We start from the raw sequence: 22,759 nt of genomic DNA on the forward strand, positions 1-22,759 counted from the left end.
TGCCTACAATGTGTGTTTTTGATGCTGCGTGTTTTCACTGCTTAAAAAAAACGCTTTTGACAGTTCCAGCAGAGTGGATTGGATTTATAGAAATCTCCTGCTCACTGTGCTTCTTATTTTTGTTTTTACTCAGCGTAAACTGTCCTGCGGTGTGTGTTTGAAGTCCTCCACAAGTCAATTCCTCTTGCGGTACGCGGAGTTACACATGCAGTTTTTAACGCGATTCTGCGGTGGAAACGCTTCAAAAATGCATGCATCAGTAAAGTGTCGTCAAAGCCAAATACCAAGAAGTATCAAAAACAAGGCAGCTTTATTTAACATGATATACCAACAAGAGGCAAATAAAACAGCGTCAAAATGCGACACAAAAAATTCATGTAAAAATAAAAGTCACTCAAAAATGTAATGAAATAACACAAGTAGGTACACTTAAGAGGTGCAGAAAATCTGCACATCAAAAACTCACTAAAAGCTCATTGTAGCCTAAAGGACTTGAATCTGTGACTTTTTTTAATCTAAGCTGGCAGGTATTGGGGCCTTAGGATAGACTCGAGGGAGTGTTGCAAGGAGGTGAGGGTCATGGAAGTCAGTAAGCGAGTACACTGACAAGCAGGCCTGGGGGGAAGGATCATTGTTGTGGCTTAATTTTTTTTTATCTCTAATTTTTAGTCCCCTTATGGGTTCATCTTTGATGTCACTTTATCCAGCTATGAGAATAGCATTGTAGCAGAGGGCAGAATCCAGGCAGCGATGGTGGACACCAGGCAGTGTTGGTGTGCACAGTGTGGAGGACTGCAGAGTTCCTGCAGCGGAGGTGAGTTGTGTGCGGGCAGCGGCAGGGTCTTATTTTATCGGTGACAGCAGGCCAAGTCAGGCACAAGGGCTAATGTGGTGACTGGTCCCAGTGGTGAGAACAGGGCGGAAACCTGCCTGCTTTCACTGATATAAGAAGACACCGTTGCTGAACGCTCCTCACTGCCGGTGCTCTTCGGACTGAACTGTGATGACTGCTGAAAGAAGTCACCGGCTTAGCTACTGTGGAACCTGGCTGATACTGGATACTTTCACCACTGTGTGCAGAGAAAGTAGTACAGGCTTCCTGAGACAAATTTCTGCTTACGCCCAGTTGAGGAATAAATGATAACCTAAACTTTATAAACTAATATGCCCTCAATGGAGAAATTAAAACTTAATCTCTGTTCTCCGCCACGATTCCATGATGTGGCCAGTAACACGCTAAAACTGGTGAAATGTCCTCTTTAATTTGTTTACCCCCGTTATCAGCAAACATTTCCTGAATCTGCACGATTTGCACAAAAATGTTTTTTATTATCCTGGAAATATGATTATCAATCCATAGGGGTGTGTGCAAATGTTAACTATTTGTTGCAGACATTTTAGTTGCAAATACTGAAGTGTTGGCAGGAAAAATTGCAACATAAAATACGTTTTTATTTTTTATTTTTTTTTTTTTAAGATGTTTGTGCCATATGCTTAATGCATTTTTTCTCATTCATTAAAAGAGGTGAAAAACACTTTAAAAAAATATTAAAAGAACTGACATGCTGCGGATCAGAAACCGCTTCATATCTGCAAGGAAAAAATAAGCAACTTTGTGAGACTTCACTTTATTCACTTTGCTGGTGCTAGGAAATACGTCAACTTTTGTGACAACACTGAACAGAAAAAATGAGACCAATAACGCATCAAATATTTATGTGCACATACTCTAAGGCTATATTCACATGCAGCTGTTTTTTGCTGCTTTTTTATATAAATAGCTGCTTTTCACAGTACCAGCAAAAGCCATGAGATTTCAGAAACGTCATGCACATGCTTGTTTTTTTCCTGAATGAAATTAAGAACTGCAGTGTTTTTATAATCTGTAACATGTCAGTTCTTTTAGCGTTTTTTCAACCATAAAAACGAATACTATAGTGAAAAATGGCACAAAAACACCGCTTATTTTTTTCCTGGCGTTTTTGCAGCTCCGCTCTCCATGTGCCGTCCCGTTCTATATCCGTGTCTTGCTCTCTCCCTCGCACCTCCGCTCTAGACCCACGTCCTGCTCTTTCCCTCTGCAACTCCGTTCTCCAGCCACCAGTGAGTGGGGCTATGTGGAGTGGGCGTGGCTTGATACATACACACACTCAGCTTTATATATATATATATATATATATATATATATATATATATATATATATATATATATATATATAGATAACGGCTATGTTTTAACTAATTTCCTTTGGTGCAGGAAAGCATCCCCTTCTGGACCATTGAGAGCCATTTGAGCCAGAAGCCTGACCAGTGCATCCTCCATGCACCGCACCCCGACCACAGACTTCCTACCCTGAAAGTCTACTGGAATACTTATCTCTATCACAGGAGGGGTGAGCGGAACAGACTTTTTCTATTTTTTGTTACTTTATTTTATTGTGAATATTGTCAATACAAAACAGAATAATATATAAAGCATTTTTTCTTTGAATGGAAAGAAGATAAAAACTAAAATCGGAATTATGAACAAAGGATTTCGGCAAATACAGCTTATTCGCTATATCACGAAAAATTATACTTTTTTCTGATATACTCATTCTATTGCTTCTACCTGTTTTTCATTGTTATCTTGCAGGCATTTCATAAAAATCACGAACTTGTGACCATCACATGACAGAGGCACACACCATCTCCTATGAGTGACCCTTCCTATAGAATAACATCAAACAGAGATCCTGAAGACCAAGGAGAACTGCCATAGTGCATATTATACACTTGTAAAATGGTTTCATCATACAGAAGAATACTGGATTGCTAGAACCTGAGTACCCCTGTTACCCCGGGGTTCATATATAACTTGGGGTAATGTTTTTGATAACATTTGGGGTTTTTGACTTTCACGTTGCATTTTGTCACCAGTTCGTGGGTCCCATCGGGGCTTTTGTCTGGACTCCCGTACAAAATGGGATTGGGGATTATGCAGATACAGATATGAAAAAAACATATATAACTTTATATCACGTCTGCTACTTAGCAATGTGTTTGCCTGAGTGCCAACTTTGGACATTATAACCCTGGATAAGATGGCAACTGGCAGCTTTAACAGTTAGCATTGAAAAGGCAAAACAATGTTCATTAAGGCACCATCCTGTGCATGAATTGGTTTTATTCCATCGACTCAGGGCATTACTGGGCATTGTGTGTGGGACAGGATTGCTTATTCATCTGCAGTTGAGATAGCGGCACACTTTCTATTGTAGGGTCAGTAGAGCTCTAGGAATCAGCTTTAAAACCTGTTTAATCTCCGTCTTCTGATTTCTTCCAAGGATGGCTCCCTTGGCACACCGTGACCTGTAATATATAAGAAAAATATACAATTATTTTTGCAATTTTCACAAGTGGCATGGCATATTAATGTGCCACAAAGACTTTTTCCCTACTAGGATACCACACAGTGATTGCCATGACGATTGCACAGGATTTAGTAAATGAACTCTAGTAAAAGGTTATTTAAAGGTCACCTACAATATTATACACCTGCAGATATGGTGGTAATCTGTAAATAGAGTTTAAATCATGCTCAACAGTGTAACTGGCGCATCAGCTTCAGGAAGAAATGGAAGTTATATTCTCCCTGCAGCTGCTGGCTTTCAGTCATCAGGGCGGAGCAGAAGATTTAACAGCCACTGCTGACTACACAGCCATCACGCTAAAGTCACTCCCCCTGCTTGTGACTGACTGCCTGTTCTCCACACACGGTGCAGCGCTAGATGTCCATCAAAATGCAGAAGTGATAACAGCACAATCCCTGTGTAATGAGCATTAACTGTAAGGCTATGTTCTCGTCAAGAGTATTGGTATTTTACATGTGTTTTTATTGTTTTTTTTGATGCTGTAGTTTTTGTCTCTTTCTGGTATTTGGTTTTCACAACACTTTATTGGTACAGTTATGTGCAGATTATATGTGTTTTTAGCTGTGGATTTTACTGCATCTCATATTTTTTGGGGAAAATTCACACATAAAAATTAGTTTACCTGCAAGAGAAATTGACATGTTGTGGATCTCAAAAATGCACCGGAGGGCAGGTTATGCAGCGTTAACCCCTTTCCAACATCGTGCGTAATAGTACACAGAGGTCGGACTCCCTCCCTTTGATGTGGGCTCCGTTGGTGAGCCCACATCTTTCCCGGCACAAAAAATAAGCCCTAACCCAACCTAATATCACGAAAAATGGAGACGCTATGGGTATCGAAAAATGGCGCAATTTTTTTTTCTTTTAACAATGTTCGGAATTTTTTTTCACCACTCATATAAACAAGAACCTGTTTGGTGTCTATGGACTCGTAATGACCTGGAGAATCATAATGGCAGGTCAGTTTTAGCATCTAGTGAACATAGTGAAAAAGCAAAACAAAAAACAACTGTGGGATTGCACTTTTTTTTGCAATTTCACCACACTTGGAATTTTTTTTACCGTTTTCTAGTACAAGACATGTTAAAACCAATTATGTCTTTCAAACGTACAACCCATCCTGCAAAAAAAAAAAAAAAAAAAAAAAGCCCTCACACAGCCATATTGATGGAAATATAAAAATGTTATGGCTCTGGGAAGAAGAGGAGCGAAAAACAAACGCAAAAACGAAAATACCTCCGGGGGTTAAGGAGTTTAAAAGAAAAAAAAAAAAAAAAAAAAAAAAATATCAACATTTCTATAAATCCCATCAGCTTTGCTCCTTTGACTGGAAGCGAACAGAAGCAAGAAGAATATATGTTCATTTTCTCCCTGCAGCCGCATTCCCAGGAAACCAGCCTAACAGGATTAAAAGCTATTTATCTGCAAATTACTACAATATCTGTAGCTAAACAGCCTTTTCTTAAGTGACAGGTTCCCTTTCAATTCACTATAATCCGCTTTTTTCATAGTACCCACATCAGACAGTAATGTTAAAGCACCTCCGAGACATATGCAGAATTATGTCAGAGGGAAATGAGTAAGTACGTGCAATATTGATCTTCTCCATGCATGTGTGTCCATCTCCATATATTTGTTATAAATGTGCCTAAAATGGATCGTCTGGTTTAGAGAAGCCACTTTCGTATACCCAATTAGGGATTTAAATTGAATAGAGCCCCGTCCATCCCCAACTCTTTATTCTTAATTAGAGATGGTGTTATTTAGAAGACAGAGGGGTTTTGTGTAAGTCATGTACACACAGTACAATTCAGGATCCGGTTTTGCATTTTTTTTTTTTTTTTTTTTTTAGCCAGTCTCATGAATGGATCCCCTGATTCTCATGAATGGATCCCCTGATTCTCATGAATGGATCCCCTGATTCTCGTGAATGGATCCCCTGATACTCATGAATGGATCCCCTGGTTCTCATGAATGGATCCCCTAAAGAAGCCCGTTATGATATTTTAAAATAAATAAAATAGTGTAAACCTGGCTTGAAAATATGTTCCATATTGAAGCCAGTATTTAGTAAGCAAGGTCATAAGTCGTCAACCCCTGCACTTGTGTTGCTTGGCCCATTGTTTCCTATGCATACAAGATCTCACGCACCCTCTCTGCTAGGTCTACTATTTCCTAAATAAAGAACGGGTGGACAGACATCTGTAGGCCAATGCCACCGAGTCAGCAGCTTTACCTAGAAACCCCCTTTTAAGTACTTGGCCTAATGCAGGTCAGCTATAGGAAGCGCTTCATTAATGAGCCACTTAGACTAAAGCAGCAGAACAGCTTTACGGAAAGCGTAATTAGCTTGTAGTGCGGCTCAGAGTCCAGAAGGTGGCAGCAGAGGTGTTTGCCACCAACATAGGGACCAGAACTAGGACAAATGCCAGTCAGCAAAGCTTCCCGCGTAGTAAGCAGAATTGGGCTCATTTTGCAGCAGATGGGCTCTACAGCAGCGCTGCAACGAATGGTGTGGACTTGTTTATTGTCTGACTGGTTTCAAAATCAGGGATTACTCTGCAACATCCAGCAGTTTCTGTGTCACATCAGGGTTCAGACACAGTGTGGGGATCCCTAGAGCTTTCACTGACTGGTTTCTAATTAACTGTTTGTGGCTTCAATTTACATTCATATATCGGGTATGAAGGGAAAAAGAAAGACGATATTCACAGCAGATAGAGAGCACGCACACACATAGAAGTGTCCCTATACTATAAGTGTATGTTCACACGAGCATATCTGTGGGCCGACTGCTGCCTGAGAAGAAAACAGAACACGGACGGCACAGAGACCCATGTGATTCAACTGTACGCTTGTTTCACCAATCGAATCGGCATTAGAAGAAAAAAAGGCAGCAAGCACCGGTTACTTCCGTATTTCACGTCAGACTTGCCCCATGAAGACTATGGGTGTGCAACCCCCCTAAAAAAAAAAAAAAAAAATGGATCCCACACGGAACATTCATACAGTATCTGTGTTACGTTGCAGTTCAGAAACTGCAAATGGTCTTGTAAATAATGGACAGCTGCGGTAAAAGATTGCGCACAGCTGACAAGGAAGAAAAACAGTGTTTTCTGGATGAAACTGATTTATTTTTTTTTTTTTTAGACATTTGTAGGAACCTTCCCTAAATGTGCTATCACAGCAGAACGCTCGTTTGGCTGACAGTTATCTCACATGACCTCCCCATGTACAGTGCTGATCACCATTATTGGCATCCCTTCATTTTTTTCATAGACTGTACAATAGCTTCAGAAATAAATGGAAATGTACCATGGTGATATCCTCAGAATTTTTTAATTAGTGGTCCAAAGTAATAACAATATAACATTGTTTTTCAACTTACATGTTGCAATGTCAAAGAAGAAACAGAATAAACAGCAGGTGCAGCAATAAAGGCCCCCTAATTTATACTTGGCTGCACAGCCTTTGGCATTGATGACATCCTCCAAACGTTTCTTGTAGCCATCTCTAAGCTTCTTCCACTTCTCAGCTTGTATTTTCTCCCACTCTTTCTTTGCAGTTTGTTCAAGCTCTTGAATGTTTGCAGGGTTCTTTTTACCAATGGCAGATTTCAGCTCACCCCAAAAGATTTTCAATGGGATTGAGGTCAGGACTCCTTGCTGGCCATTTTAAAACAGTCGCTATTTTCTTTTTCAGCCATTCCTATGTACTTTTGGATGCATGCTTTGGGTCATTGTCTTGCTGGAGGACCCATGATCTTCAACTCAAACCAAGTTTTCTTAAACTGGGCAGGAGATTTCGCTCTAAAATCTCTTGATAATTCTCTGATTTCACGATTCCTGTTATGCGGTCAAGGCCTCCAGATGAAGCAAAGCAACCCCACGGCTGTTATGATTGAGTCACCGTAGGAGGCAAAAACAGAAATGCTAGCTAAGTCCAGAAAACCAGAGAAGTTGGCAGCTATCGGATTGCAGACCCCTGAACCTATCAACACAACTAGCAGTAGCCGTGGGGGGTTCCTACGATGCCCTAGACCCCTCGATCACAGCCGGAGAATTAAATAGGCCTAAAGAAAGAAAGGGGAAATCTAAACTGCCCCAGAGCAGACCCCAAAGCAATAGGCAGCCCCCAACATATAATGACGGTGAAGCAAGATGAAAATACTAACACAGACAGAAAGATAGACTGAGCAAAGACGGGGCCCAAGCTACCTAGATAGAAAAGGACAGGAAGGCTGCTGTCTGCAATCCGTGAAAAACCCTATGAAAATAAGAGCCAACAGACTGACAGTGAGAAAGGCCCTGAAGACGCTAGGCTTCAAAAAAAGCTATGTCAGTACTCAGGAATATTATGAAGACAGAGCTACAGGCAAAAGGAGATTCAGCTGACCCCAGCAGGGAATGGCAACATACAGAAAAGCAAAGAAAACAAAACAAAAATGCTAACAGGCAAAACAGAAAACTTAGCTTTAGAGGAGCAGGAATCAGACTGGTGTCCTAGAAGTCCACAGAGAAATCACCCGCAGGGCAGAAGGGCGTCGGCAGCCTTATATCCAGTCCGTGACTCCACTCAGCCAGTCATCCTCAATAGGCTCAGGTGCCTGATAATCAGGCTCATTACCTTCCTTTACCAGAATAGGGAGTTCACCAGACCTCAGTGACGAAGGGGAAAATGAACTCACAACACACGGCATTATATCAATCCTCCACCATGCTCAACTGTTGGTAGGGTGTTCTTTTCCATTGCGCCGTCTGTAAACAAACTGTTGCTTTGAATTTCGAAAAAGCTCTATTTTTGCATCATCTGTCCACAGAACATTTTACCAGAAGTATTGTAGTTTGTCAAGGTACACTTTGGCAAAGATCAGTTTCTTTTCATGTCTTTTCTTCAGTAATGGTTTCTTCCTTGACCTTCGGGCATAAAGCTCTGCTTGGTTTAGTGTGCGGAGTATGGTACTTGTTGAAACCATGACCTCAAACTGTTGCAGGTTGGCGTTCAGGTCTTTGGATGTTTGACGTGGTATTTTTTCCACCATTTACACTAACCTTCGAAGACATCTCTTGTCAGTTTCCTTTCCCCCACATCCAGGGAGGTTCATGATGGCTGCATGCTTGGCATACATCTTAGTAACATTGTGCACTGTTGAACCTGGGATACTAAGGTCTTTTAATATGGCCTTATACCCTTTGGAAGTCTTGTGTTTGCTAATAATAGCAGTTCTGATATCCTAAGACAGCCCCTTTGTGTTCACCATTGTGACAAAGGAACATGGCCAACCATTTGGCTTTTTAAAACACTCATGTCACATGACCATCGACACAGGTGATTTTCATTTGCAATTTACCACAAGCGAGTCAAGATGAGTTTCCATACTATTTTAATGTAAAGTGTGCCAATACCAGTGTCACAGCAAACTTTAGGTTTTTCTATTTTTCCCTCCCATTGTTAAGTTATTTTTTATCATTTGCTCTTTTGAGTTTAACACAAGTGCTCTACACAAAAAAATTTGTTTCACTTGATTCATTTTTTTCAGGAGATATTCCACATTACGTACTTAAACTTCATGGGTGTCAATAACGATGAGCAGGACTGTATATGATCACTCAGCTTGGTTGAGTGTTCATGTGTTTTAAAACCAAATTTGATGATTACATTAAGGCTGTGTGGATACGTGCGGAATTGCCACGGCAATTTCCGCGACAATTCCGCAACTCCCCGCCGCGGGAAATCCGCAAGAAATACGCATGCGGAATTCCCGCTAAAAACTAGTGATTTGCAAGTGTAATTAGCTTGCAGAATGCTAGCGTTTTCCAAGCGATCTGTAGCATCACTTGGAAAACTGATTGACAGGTTGGTCACACTCGTCAAACAGTGTGTGACTAGTGTGACCAACTTTTTACTATTGAGGCTGCCTATGCGGCATCAATAGTAAGAAGATATAATGTTAAAAATAAAAAATAGTGATATTCTCACCTTCCGGCGGCCCCTGCAGCCTTCCCGAGCCTCGCGATGCTCCCAGCAAGTCCCGTTTCTAGCAATGCCTTGCGACAATGACCCGAGATGATGTAGCATCACGCGAGACCGCTACGTCATCACAGGTCATTGTCGCAAGGCATCACTGGGAACGGGACTTGCCGGGAGCATCGCTGAGAGGCGGGAAGGCTGTGGGGGCCACCGGAAAGTAAGAATATCACGATTTTTTATTTTAATTCTTTTTTTTAACAGGGATATGGTACCCAGGGCCTGGTGGAGAGTCTCCTCTCCTCCAGACCCTGGTTACCATCTGCACATAATCAGCTTACTTTGCGCATGGTGGGCATAGCCACATGCGGAAAGTAAGCAGATCAGTGCATTCCTATGTGTGTGGAATCCCCACGATTCCGCACAAAGAATGAGCATGCTGCGTATTTTTCTGCGATGCGATTCCGCCGCGGAAAAATACGCAGCATTAGCACAGCGTGTGCTGAATGCCATTGAATTCAATGGGTTGAGTTTTTTAAGCGTTTTCGCAGAAAAAACGCTTACAATCCGCAATGTGTGCACATAGCCTTAAAATATCCAAGCCTGATAAGGTGACCTCCATATACAGCAGATGATCGCCAAGTTCCATCTGCACAGCGCCCTCACTGTGATGGTTTCAGTACAGTCTCCGCCTAGCACAACAGGCCATGTTCACACGTGCAGTATTTGGTCTTGTGTGAACATGGCCTCACTGTATCACTACAGGCAGTCAGTGGTCCCTTTGACAAATGCATCTGTAGCGTGTTTTCTCTTATACTAAAGTGTTAACAGAAGAACCTGCGGCAATCGCAGTGAGGGCTGAACAGTGAACTCCTCTCACTGTGACTGCTGTATACAAACACTGCGTGCACTATATGAAGACTTCGCTCCCCACGCACACATAGTTGGGAAATCTGTACCCTAGTTATGCAGTACAGATCTATGCACTAGTCAAAATACAACTTAGCACCTATTTTCTCCATGAAGGTGGCAAAAAGCGCGCAAAGATGTCTTTAAATAACATTTCTAGTTCAAAAATGAAAAATTAAATGGTTTAATTACTCATTAAATCTACTTAAAGTACTCTCAGTTTTTCCCAGTCCATAACTGCTGGACTGACACAGTGACTATTCTACCTTCCATGTTCTGCGTATAGTCAGGAGTCTGAACTGTGATTTCCTTATGCAGAAGTTTGTGTTGCACATATAGTACGAGCTTTAACAGTATTTTTCACAGATACGACCCATTATAATCTATAGCAGTGTTTACATGTCCGTGTTTTTTCACAGACTATGTTTCTGTGCAAAAATCAAGGAGACATGTATGTTTTTTTTTCCTGCAGCATGGAAGAAAGGAGCCAAACTAGTCACAGGGTCCGTGAAAAACACACACAGCACACGGATACCATGCGTGTGCTGTTCATATTTAACACTGCAAATGATACGAAAATATTTATAGTTTATCTATAAGTGAAAAACACTGATGACACATGCAGATCCAAAACACTGATGACACACGTGGATCCAAAACACTGATGACACATGCGGATTCAAAACACTGATGACACATGCGGATTCAAAACACTGATGACACACGTGGATCCAAAACACTGATGACACACGTGGATCCAAAACACTGATGACACACGTGGATCCAAAACACTGATGACACACGTGGATCCAAAACACTGATGACACACGCGGATCCAAAACACTGATGACACATGCGGATTCAAAACACTGATGACACACGTGGAGCCAAAACACTGATGACACACGTGGATCCAAAACACTAATGACACACTGACCATTTTTTTGTGCTTAACAACACTGGCATCTCAATGAGGCCTAGGACAGGCACTGAGCAGTCATCAAAAGTACTGTATCCTAGATAAGAGCTTCCGCCTCCCACCTATGGAGAACTTATGTGGTAAAGTCTATGCAATTTCACTATACAACAACTTCTATTGACTGAGCTAGTGATCCCCCTGAAGAGAACAAAAGGCCCTGTAATTTCCAGGGTGGTCATCATATGATCACATGACTTATTTTCCCCACTGTATGTACAGCTCTGGCAAAAATTGAGACCACTGCGCAGTTTTATAAAAATCAGCTTCTCTACATGTCTGACAGCCATTCCATTCCAGTGTCAGTTGAATTCCAACCAGAGGACACCTCATTCTACTTAATGTGCTTCTGATTAGGTGATCACCTGAACCAAATCTTATTTAATGAGGAAAGTATAAAAACCCTGCTGTGGTGTTCACAATCCTCTTGCAATAGGACAAGCTGGATGGCAAAACAAGTGCTAGTAATATCCCAAAAGTAATAGGAATAAAAAACTAACTTTCAATCATGCCAAAGGAGTTGAAAAGAAAAGTCTTGAGTAAGGAAAAGAAGGGCTCAATTTTGGCTTTACTAGCAGAGGGATACAGTGAGTGGCATGTTGCCTCCATCCTTAAAATTTCTAAGACGGGAGTCCATTACAACAAGGTCAAGCAGGAGACATTGTGAACAACAAAGCTACAGACCGGCAGAGGGCGAAAATGACTTTTCACTGACCAGGATGACCGTCATCTTATTTGAATGTCACTCAGCAACTGCAGAATGATATCAAGTGACCTACAAAAGGAAACGCAAATGGCAGCTGGGGTAAAGTGCTTGGCAAGAACAGTTTGTAGCAGGCTCCTAGATGCAGGGCTCAAGTCATGTAAGAATTCATCAATGAGAGGCAAAGGAGAGCCAGGCTGAAGTTTGCCAAAGACCATAAGGATTGGACCATAGAGGACTGGAGTAAGGTAATCTTCTCTGATGAGTCTAATTTTCAGCTTTGCCCAACATCCGGTCGTCTAATGGTTACATGGAGATCTGGTGAGGTGTACAAGCCAGTGTCTTGCACCCACTGTGAAATTTGGTGGAGGATCGGTGATGATCTGCTGATGCTTCAGCAAGGCTGGAATTGGGCAGGTTAATCTTCGCGAAGGACGTATGAATCAAGCCGCATACAAGGTTATCCTGGAAAAACAGTTGATTCCTTCTGCTCAGGCAATGCTCCCCAACTCTGAGGACTGGTTTTTCCAGCAGGACAATGCGCCATGCCACACAGCTAGGTCAATCAATGTGCGGATGAAGGACCACCATATCAAATCCCTGTCATGGCCAGCCCAATTTCCAGGCCTGAACCCCATTGAAAACCTCTGGAATGTAATCAAGAGGAAGATTGATAGTCACAAGCCATCAAACAAAGAAGAACTGCTTAAATGTTTGTACCAAGAATGGCATAAGGTCACCCAAAAGCAGCGTGAAAGACTGGTGGAAAGCATGCCAAGAAGCATAAAAGCTATGATTAAAAATCTCAACTCTGAAGAACTCTGAACTCTTCCTGAGTTAAAACATTAGTATTGTGGTTTCTAAATTATTATGATCTTGTTTTCTTAGCATTATTTGAGGTCTGCAAGCACTGCATTTATTTTGTTATTTTGACCATTTCTCATTTTCTGAAAATAAATACAAAATTTAGTGCTTGGAAATTCGAAGACACGTTGTCAGTAGTTTATAGAATAAAAGAGCAATTTATATTTTACTCAAAAATATACCTATAAAGAGAAAATCAGACAAACTGAAAATTTTGCAGTGGTCTCTTATTTTTTGCCAGAGCTGTATATATACAGTACATTGGGGAAAATAAGTATTTGATACACTGCTGATATTGCAAGTTTTCCCACCTACAAAGAATGGAGAGATCTGTAATCTTTATTGTAGGTAAACTTCAACTATGAGAAACAGAATAAAAAAAAATAAAACCCAGAAAATCACATTGTATGATCTTTAAATAATTAAATTGCATTTAATACATTTGGACTAGTTACAGTATGGAAAAAAAAAATCTCTGGAGTGATACTTTAATATGCCCTAAGACCAATATAAGCAGAGACCCCAGAGGGACCCTGTAAAACGTAATGAAGTTGTTTAATTAAACAGAAACATCCCAGAAGTATGGCACATACAAAGCTGCTGACAATGACATATGTTACAACACTGACCTTCAAAACTGTGGGGAGACTACTTGCTGTTTATGGCAGACTATAGTCGGTCAGTGTACTCGTGTTATAGTTGACAGTCATCTAATATTACCACAAAATACTGGCAGTGATTTATACATTTCCTTCAGCCATGTATGTGTATTGTCGGAAAACGCTTAACAGGATGTTTTTAACAATATTGTGTTGCTAAATGACTATTGATTAGTAAATATCTGTTGATCGGCGGCCATTTGAAAGCCTGTTTAAAGAGACAGACTGAGCAGTTAAGATGTGCATGGTACAATCTGTAATAGATCTATCAGTGTGTATAGACTGCTATTGTTCTCCGTGTTTCACCGGCCACTTGCACGTCTGCTAAGAGCCGACCCACTCATCGCATATTACGCTGTGCTCCATCCAGTACCTGACCATCACTCTGAGCTGCTTTGCACTTCACTTTTAGGTTCTGTTGTTTGTGATTCATAGGAGGGTGCAGCCAAACTCCGCAGGAATTTCAGTCCTGCAGAGATCTGCTCCCATAGCCTATCACCTGCCAGTAGGTGATATATCACGCGACTTCACCCTCGATTCCTCGCCTAAACTTAGGTTCCTAGTAGCTCAGTCTCTAGCTTCCTGTATTGGTGTATTCCTGTTTGGCTATGTGCACACGCTGTGGTTTTGGCCGCTGCGGATCTGCAGCAGTTCTGCAGACAGTGTACAGTACCATGTGAGTCTATGTGATTTACAATCTGCTGTGCACATGCTGCGGATTTTTAACTGCGGAAAAGCTGCGGTTTTGAATCCGCAGAAAGAAATGACATGTCAATTCTTTTCTGCGGATTTTGCGGTGGTTTACCATCTCCTCCATTGTAGAGGTGATAAACCGCAGGCCAATCTGCAGGTAAAACCGCAGGTCATTTTACCTGCGGTTCCGCAGATACTCAAGACCAATCTGCAGCGTGTGCACATAGCCTTTTGTCTCACCTGTTATCCACCTGGCTTTCCTTCTCGTGTATCTTTATTTCTCCGCTCCTGACCTCGGCTACAAATTCTGAAGCTGTGCTGCCTGCACCGATCTCCGACCGCCTGACTACGCTTCTGTCTCACCCACCTATACCCCGTACCAGAGTCTCTGACCCTCAGCTGCTGCAGGCTCGGTGACTGCTCTGGAGAGGTACATGGTATCTACTGGTCACCCAGCCTATCCTCACCATCAGACACCTTGTGAATACCTGGTAGACTCTAAGTCACGCCCCCCCAGGGTAACTCTGTTCTGTCGTGCAGTGGGTCCACATCCCCCAAGCATTACAGTAAGTTCAGGCCATGGACCCTGCTGGCAAATCAAGATCAAGGGACCCCAAGTTTAGTGTACAAATACTGTATGAGGAGATCCGCTCTCTGCATGAGCATTAGGACCAGCTGATGGATGCCATCAATGTGGTGGCAACCGAGCTGCAGGATCTGTTTACAGCAATGTCCACCTTGTCTTCCAAGCTTCTACCATGTCTGGTCAACCCTCCCCAGGACAGTTAGCCTCTCAGAGAGAATCGCCTGATGCTCCAGTTTCTGGTGTAACTGCTAAGCTCCAGCTTCCACTTCCGTCTCACTAAGGTAGAGAGAGAGACCCTAAGAAGGGCCATGGTTTCTGTCTCACGCATCTCAACACTGTACCCGAGTCTCTGACCTATTGATCAGCTGCTGCAGGCCCAGGGACTGCCCTGGAGTGGAGCCTGGTGTCTACCGGAGGCCCAGTCTATCCTCACCATCAGATGCCCTAGTGAATACCCAGTAGGCACTTAGTCGAGTCCCTCCAGGGTAAGCCTGGCCCGTGCTACAGTGGGTCCACACCCACCAGTATTATACTCAGCAGCACAAATCCTGTTTACACAGGATGATGCGCTGCAAAGAACAATGATCTTGAGCAAACCAAAAGATCATTTACCCTGACAGATTAATGTTTTGCTTGTACGTCGGGTGATTGGCAGCCTGTTTACACTATACAATTAGCGCAATATCAGGGTTCCTATAAATTCTTTGCTCATGATAATCATGTAGAGTAAACACACCTTTACAGGAGCCATGCTAATAACATTATTTGCGCCATTCCTTTTAAAGGGTTGTCCATGCAGAAATTATTGATGATCTATCTATCTATCCACATTATAAGTCATCAATGAGATCGGTGGGAGTCAGACACCTGCCCATCCGCCATGTAAACATGTTGCTCAGTGCAGCTCCATTTAATGTGTAGCAGCCGCTGCCGGTTACTGCAGAACAGCTTCTATTCAGAATAGCTCCAGAGCTGTTTACAATGAATAGTTGGGGTTGTGGTGTATCAGACCCCACCAGTCTCATATCTTATGGCTAGATCATAAATATTTTCTGCCTGGACAACCCACTTTAACTTATTTGTGTTGGTTCTCAAATGATTGAGTATTCACATCATGCTTGCTGGTTGTAAATATTCTACAATCAAAAAATAAGCTGTGGATATAGAAATAACTATGGATTTATTTTGTCTGACTGTGAGAAAAAAACAAACTGATGCTAACTTATAATAAAGTGCCCACATGGGTTGGCAAACGCCTTGCTGGACTGACAGGATTGTGCAGATGTGCCACAATTAGTACTTTGAGGTCAATATTCTGCAGACGTGTATGGCTGTTTTACCTGCATTCACCATGTGTCTTGAAGCAATTCCATAGAATAAGTTTATTTTATACTTAGGGGAATGTCTTGTTTGTGTCTTGGCACACAATACATAAACCATATTCATACATTACAAGCTGTGCCTCTTGACACACTGATAAAGTGATCCATCTGGGATGTTGGCAAATTACCCAGACAGATTTACTTTAAAATCAAGTAAGCGATAAGCAACATACTAGACACAAGAACACTGGGCCAGCAATTATAAGCTACTCTGAACATGGGCGCTCATTACTTACATTACTTAGATATGGTTCCCTTGTATTTAATACCCAATTTGGGTGAAATTTTTCATCAACTGACAAAATTATTTGGATGCCGCATAATATGTCGGTCCAACATCTTTAAGGGTTTCTTACTATACAGGTCTACAAAAAAATATTGTTGAGGACCAACAAGTACACCTTCCTTCAGTTTTGCTGGTGAAATGCTGGAGAATTTCTGTGAAATGTACTTGAACCCTTGTGAATTTGACTTTGCCATGGCTTTCACAAAGTTTTTAATCAATCCAAACTTTATATGTAGTGGAGGAAGAAATATATTTGTCGGAGCAACGAAAGGATTATGCTGAACATTGTCTCTACCTGGAGCACAGATGTTTCTCTGTCCCCAATCACGACCAACATGATGCTCTACTGTATTTCTACTGTCCCATAAACACAAAAAGCAACAATATTTTGTGAAACCTCCTTGCATTCCCATTAGCAGACCAATCACTTTCAAATCTCCACAGATATCCCATTGATAATGTTTATATTGTATAGCATCCAAAACAACTAACAGATTTTAACAATTTTCCTTTAGATGACATAATTGAGCAATAGGGATTGATGGTTTCATATTTTCATTGTGAAGCAACACTGCTTTCAAACTTCTCTGGGATGAGTCAATAAACAAATCGCCAATCTGCAACAAAATACTCTTGATTCAGTTCTTCAAGAGGCCATTCACATTGTTACAGTACACCATTGGTCCATCAAATGTGAAAAAGTGTGTTAAAGTGTTACATCTGTTTCGGTAATAACACACTTTGACATCAATGACATCATCATGAAGAAGATTATTCTGTTTCAACCTAGATGCAAGAAGTTCAAAATTTAATTTATGTTGAGTAAGGCCGGTTTCACACTTGCGTTAAAGGCCGCAGCGTTGGCTTGCGCACGGCCGCCGCTAAGCCCCGCCCCCTGCCTCCTCCGGTAGCTCCGCCTCCGGGCGCATGACGCTGCATGCGTCCCCTATCTATCACTGAGGACGCAGGCCGTGCGCAGTATGCGTTTTGGCGGTGCCTGCGTCCTTTTGATGGTGCGCCGACCAGCGCCAAACGCAAATTGCAACAGGTTGCGTTTGGCGCTGGTCGGCGCACCATCAAAAGGACGCAGGCACCGCCAAAACGCATACTGCGCACGGCCTGCATCCTCAGTGATAAAGATAGGGTACGCATGCAGCGTCATGCGCCCGGAGGCGAAGCTACCGGAGGAGGCACGGCAGGGGGCGGGGCTTAGCGGCGGCCGTGCGCAGGCCGACGCTGTGGCCCTAAACGCAAGTGTGAAACCGGCCTAAAGCCTTCTGGCTGCTTCATCAGGTACATACTCATCTTGACTTGAGGTCTCCATGTCTTTGCCAGTAGCTTCAGCTCCATAGTCTTCATATTCTACTTCATTTTCAACCAATCCAGACAAAGGTGGTAAAGGAACTGGCAAGGTACCATCACGTGGAACTGGCCTAATCGCAGTTTGTATTTCAAGGTAATTATCCTTATGTTTTTTCTTTGTAGAAAAGCCCTTCAGTTTAACAAAACAAAAGTAGCAGTCATCACTATGATTTTTGGGCTCTCTCCAAATCACGGGAACAGCAAAGGGCATAGCCACTTTCCTCACATTCAACCAGTCACGAAGACCATTTAAACAACTTGAGCATATCATATGAGGGGACCAGCTTTTGTCTTGATCACCAAGTGGACACTTAAAGTACATCTGGAACATCTTTTCAATATCTTGAGTGATTGAATGTACTTGGCCTTTTGGTGTAAAAGAACCACACACATAGCAGAATCTGTTCGGATGATTCATACACTGTTGGGACATTTTTCTCCTTTAAATCAGATCAACCAGTAGAGTAAGTTCAGTTTAATAGTGGTGACAAACTAAAAAAAAAATGCGATGAGCCGACCAACTATATGTAGATATTTCCCCAGAAATGACAGAGGCAGCTTGTATTTAGAATTGACTTTACTAGAGGTAATCTGGTAGATAACGATATACAGTTGTGAGGTAAATGGGTCAGCCTATTCCTCACAGATGAGCCTTTGCAGACAGGCAGTTTCTCAGTATGATATTGGCTGCTTTCAGGTTTTCTCTCTATGGAGACCCTCACTCAGTTACACCTCAGTGGCTGAGCTGTAGTATTGCCAAGTTTTTAACACTAAGGTTCGGATACGGCTTTAAAGAAGGCTACTACTTGCGATATAACGCAATTTTCTTTCAAAGTACAAAATTAAAGGAATAGTATGATTGAATAATATGATTGCGTACATTTTTGTATATTTTAAGATTAGCCGGATTACTTACCGGTAATGCTCTTTTAATGAGTCCACGACAGCACCCACTGGAGAGAGGGAACCGCCCATAGGAACAGGAAAACCTACAGAGATAAAAGAGGGCGGTCCGCCTCTCCTCCTCAGTTGGATTTCAGAGTACCCAGAGGACCGCCAATTATTAGGCAATTCATGTCAATCAATGTTTTAAGTTATCAATTCTATATCTAGCAAGTGTATATATGCTAAGTAAATTTCTAGGGAGGGTAGTGAGTGGGTGCTGTCGTGGACTCATTAAAAGAGCATTACCGGTAAGTAATCCGGCTTTTTACCCTTCGCCACGACAGCACCCACCAGAGAGACTTTCAGAGACCTTCACCTGGGAGGGACCACCGTGCTAGGACCGCTCTACCAAAGACTAGGTCAGATGAGGATGATAAATCAAGCCTATAGTTGTTATAAAAGGTAGAAGGCGCCGACCAAGTTGTGGCCTCACATATAGACTCGATTGTGACGTCTCCGCTCTCCGCCCATGAGGATGCCATAGCTCTGGCGGAATGTGCCCTGATACCCTCCGGAGGATCTTCATTTCTCACGGAGTATGCCAGACAGATCGCGTCCCTGATCCACCGAGATAGGGTACCCCTTGTGACTCCATAGCCCTTCTTTTGGCCCTGGAAGGATATAAATAGAGCCCTACTCTTCCTCCAGCTGCTAGACCTCTCAATGTATTGTAATACTGCTTTTCTCACGTCTAGCGTATGGAATTTCTCTTCCTCTGAAGTAGAAGGGTTACTGAAGAACAAAGGGTGGTGGATTTCTTGAAACCTATGAAATTTCCCCGCTACTTTTGGCAGATATGAGGGGTCTGGATTTAATATCAACTGATCCTGGAATGTTAATAGGAACGGAGGTTCTATTGATAGTACCTGTATATCGCTGACTCTCGAGGCTGAAGTTAGTGCCACTAAAAGTACCGTCTTAAGAGATAGGTGCTTAAGGGATACGAAGTCTAATGGTTCAAAGGGGGAACCTGTTAGGGCATCTAGTACCAGATTTAAGTCCCAGGGAGACACTCTGGGTATATGTACTGGTTCGCTCTGTTCACAGGCAGAGATGAATCTGGATATCCATCTATTGCCTGCCACGTTATAACTACAGAGGGCCCCTAGAGCAGATACTTGAACTTTTAGTTTGTTGACAGATAGCCCTAGATCTTTCCCTTTTTGTAGAAATTCTAGAATGGGTGTTAAGTGGAAATCAAGGAACTTCCTCCATACCCTGGTATAAATTTTTGTAGTAGTCAATTTTCGACTTTGTAGGAGAGTATTGACTAACCCCTCCGTGAACCCCCTTGCTCTCAACATTTCCCTCTCAAGTTCCAAGCCGTCAAATGGAGATTGTCCAATTGAGGATGGAAGAATGGCCCCTGAGAGAGTAGCTTGGGGGTTGAGGGAAGCACCCAAGGGTCTGTCACTGATATTGCTTGTAGGCATGAGAACCATGGCCTCCTGGGCCAAATTGGCGCTATTAAGATTACTCTTGCCTTTTCTGCCCTGATCTTCCTGATGACCTGCGGCAGTAGTATGATTGGGGGAAAAGCATATGCCAGTCCGAACTGCCACGGGGCTTGAAGGGCATCTAGAATTTCCAGGCAGTCTGGCACATTCAGGGAGGCGAACCATTGCACCTGTCTGTTTTGTCTTGTGGTGAAGAAACCTATCTGGGGAAGGCCCCACCGTAACATGATGTGTTTGAATATTTGCCGGCTCAGGCACCATTCTCCTTGCCGTAACGTGTGGCGACTTAGGAAGTCTGCTTATGAATTGTCTCTACCTCTTATGTGGAGAGCCGAGAGAGACAAATTGTTTTTCGGCTAAGGATAAGATTTTTCGTGCGGAAGACATTAGGCTGTGCGATCAAGTTCCGCACTGCTTGTTCAGATATGCTACCACTGTGGTGTTGTCTGAAAGGATTCTCACGTGTTCCCCTTGTAGCTGCGGAAAACAGTGATATAGCGTATGACTAACCGCATTCAGCTCTTTAAAATTTGCAGAATCCTGTCTTTCGCTTATATCCCACCGGCCTGGGGAGAATGTTCCTCCCATATGAGCCCCCCATCCTGTAGGGCTGGCGTCGGTAGTAACAATACGGGAAGGTGTTATTACCCATGGTACTCCTCCCGATAGGTTGTTGTCATCTAACCACCACGCTAGGGAAGTTAGGACTGTTTGAGATAAGGAGGCACAAGGCTCCACTAGGAGAATTTGGTGTTGCAGTTCCCAGGTATGGAACTGGGCCCACTGAACCGCGGGGATACAGGAGGTAAGGGACCCTAAGAGGGACATTGCTCCCCTTATGGACATGCCTGGTTTGTCCATTGCTAGTCTGATCTTTGTTTTGATCATTGAGATTTTTACCTGTAGTAGCAGACATTTTTGCTTTGTGGAGTCTAGGAAGGACTGGACGGATTGCGGCTCTACTCTGGACTTCTTGAAGTTTATAATCCAACCTAGAGCCTGTAGGGATAAGATTGTGTCAGTAACTCGTCTACTACATTGTCCTACTACATAGCTGAGTTCCCTATTAAAAAGTCGTCCAGATAAGGTATTTCTGATATCTGTAATGAATGGGAAGATGATAATAAGCATCTTTCAAATCTAAGCCAGCCATCATACAATTGGGGAAGAGAAGCTTAATTGTAAATCTAATAGAATTCCATCTTAAATCTATGATTTTTGACAGATTTATTTAGCTTTTTTAGGTTGATGATTGTTCTGAATGAGCCATCTGGTTTAGGGACCAGGAAAAGAGAATAAAATCCTCTCCCTTCCTGTCCTTTGGGTACATGGACCAATACTTTTTTGTCCAATAAGCTTAGAATCTCAACTTCAAGGGCCTGCTGTTGGATTGGCGAGATGAGAGATGTTATAATAACTGAATTATGGGGGACATGATGACATTTTATTTTTAGCCCATGCCTAATGATGTCCAGGACCCAAGATCTGGCTGTAATCTTTTCCCGTTCTTGAAGGAAAAAAACTTAAGTCTTCCTCCTACTGGAGAGCCTGGCTCTTTAGTGTCTGTCTCTACGGAAGGAGGATCCTTTAAATATGGCACCTTTGTTTTAGTCCTCCTTTGTGGACCAACGATTTTGGTTTTCCGCTGGTCTTCCTCTGCCAAATGGCCGTCTCCTAAACGCCCTCCTATAAAATGGGAGAGAGGGGTTAGGGAAGCCCTTTTTCCTTTCCTTCGCCTTGGTGAGGATATCATCTAGGGTTTTCCCGAACAGAAACTCACCCTCACAAGGGATGACGCCGAGCTTTGCCTTGGATTGTGTATCGCCTCTCCAGCTTTTAAGCCACAGACTACGCCCGGCGTTATTACGCAAGCCTGCTGTCCTGGCTGACAAACGTAATGAGCCGGCAGAGGGGTCAGCTATAAATGCGGCCGCACCACGGATCAAGGGGATAGCGGCTCATAATTTGTCCCTGGAGGTTTTTTAGTGTATTTGCTGGTCTAGTTGATCAATCCAGACCAGCATAGAACGGGCCGTGCAAGTGCTTTCTATTGCTGGCTTAAATGTGCTAGTAGCTGCCTCCCAAGCCCTTTTCAGTGAGGCATCAGCTTTGCGGTCAAGTGAATCTTTTAATACCCCTGCGTGCTCTACAGGTAAAGATGATTGCTTTGAGGTAGAGGCGACTGCAGCGTCCACTTTCGGGACCCTAAACCACGTTAATAACTGCTCGTCACTGAAGGGGTATTTTCTCTTTGAGGCCTAAGGGAGGTAACCTCTCTGGTCCTGTTTCTCCCATTCTTTTTTAATCAAAGCTTTTACGGACGGTATAACAGAGAAGGCTCTCCTCTTCCTATCAGTTAGACCTGCAAACATTACCTCTTGCGTTGTTTGTGGCCCATTTGTCTCTGTGCACCCCATGGTGTTTCACACGGACTTTACTAAATTGTCCATGCTTTCTAAAGGAAAACACGAACGCCCCTCCATATCTGAGGAGGATGGCGATGTGGATGCATCAGAGCTCTCAGAGATCACAGCCTCAACCTCGTCAGAGTCTGAGA

The 22,759-nt window shown here is 42.7% G+C and overlaps 1 protein-coding gene across 2 annotated transcripts in view; it reads right to left on the reverse strand.

Moving 5' to 3' along the window:
* Window positions 1-291: 291 nt before the first annotated feature.
* RHBDD1 (rhomboid domain containing 1) overlaps window positions 292-22,759 on the reverse strand; it is a 141,296-nt gene continuing 118,828 nt past the window's right edge. For both annotated transcript variants that reach the window (XM_073579082.1, XM_073579083.1), the window contains exon 7: window positions 292-3,351. In XM_073579082.1, coding sequence (XP_073435183.1) covers window positions 3,287-3,351 — 65 coding nt within the window. In that variant the 3' untranslated portion in view covers window positions 292-3,286. The remainder of the gene's footprint in view (window positions 3,352-22,759) is intronic.

This window comes from Dendrobates tinctorius, unplaced genomic scaffold, assembly GCF_039654945.1.
Source record: "Dendrobates tinctorius isolate UK_male_01 unplaced genomic scaffold, ASM3965494v1 ptg000060l, whole genome shotgun sequence".
NCBI lineage: Eukaryota > Metazoa > Chordata > Amphibia > Anura > Dendrobatidae > Dendrobates > Dendrobates tinctorius.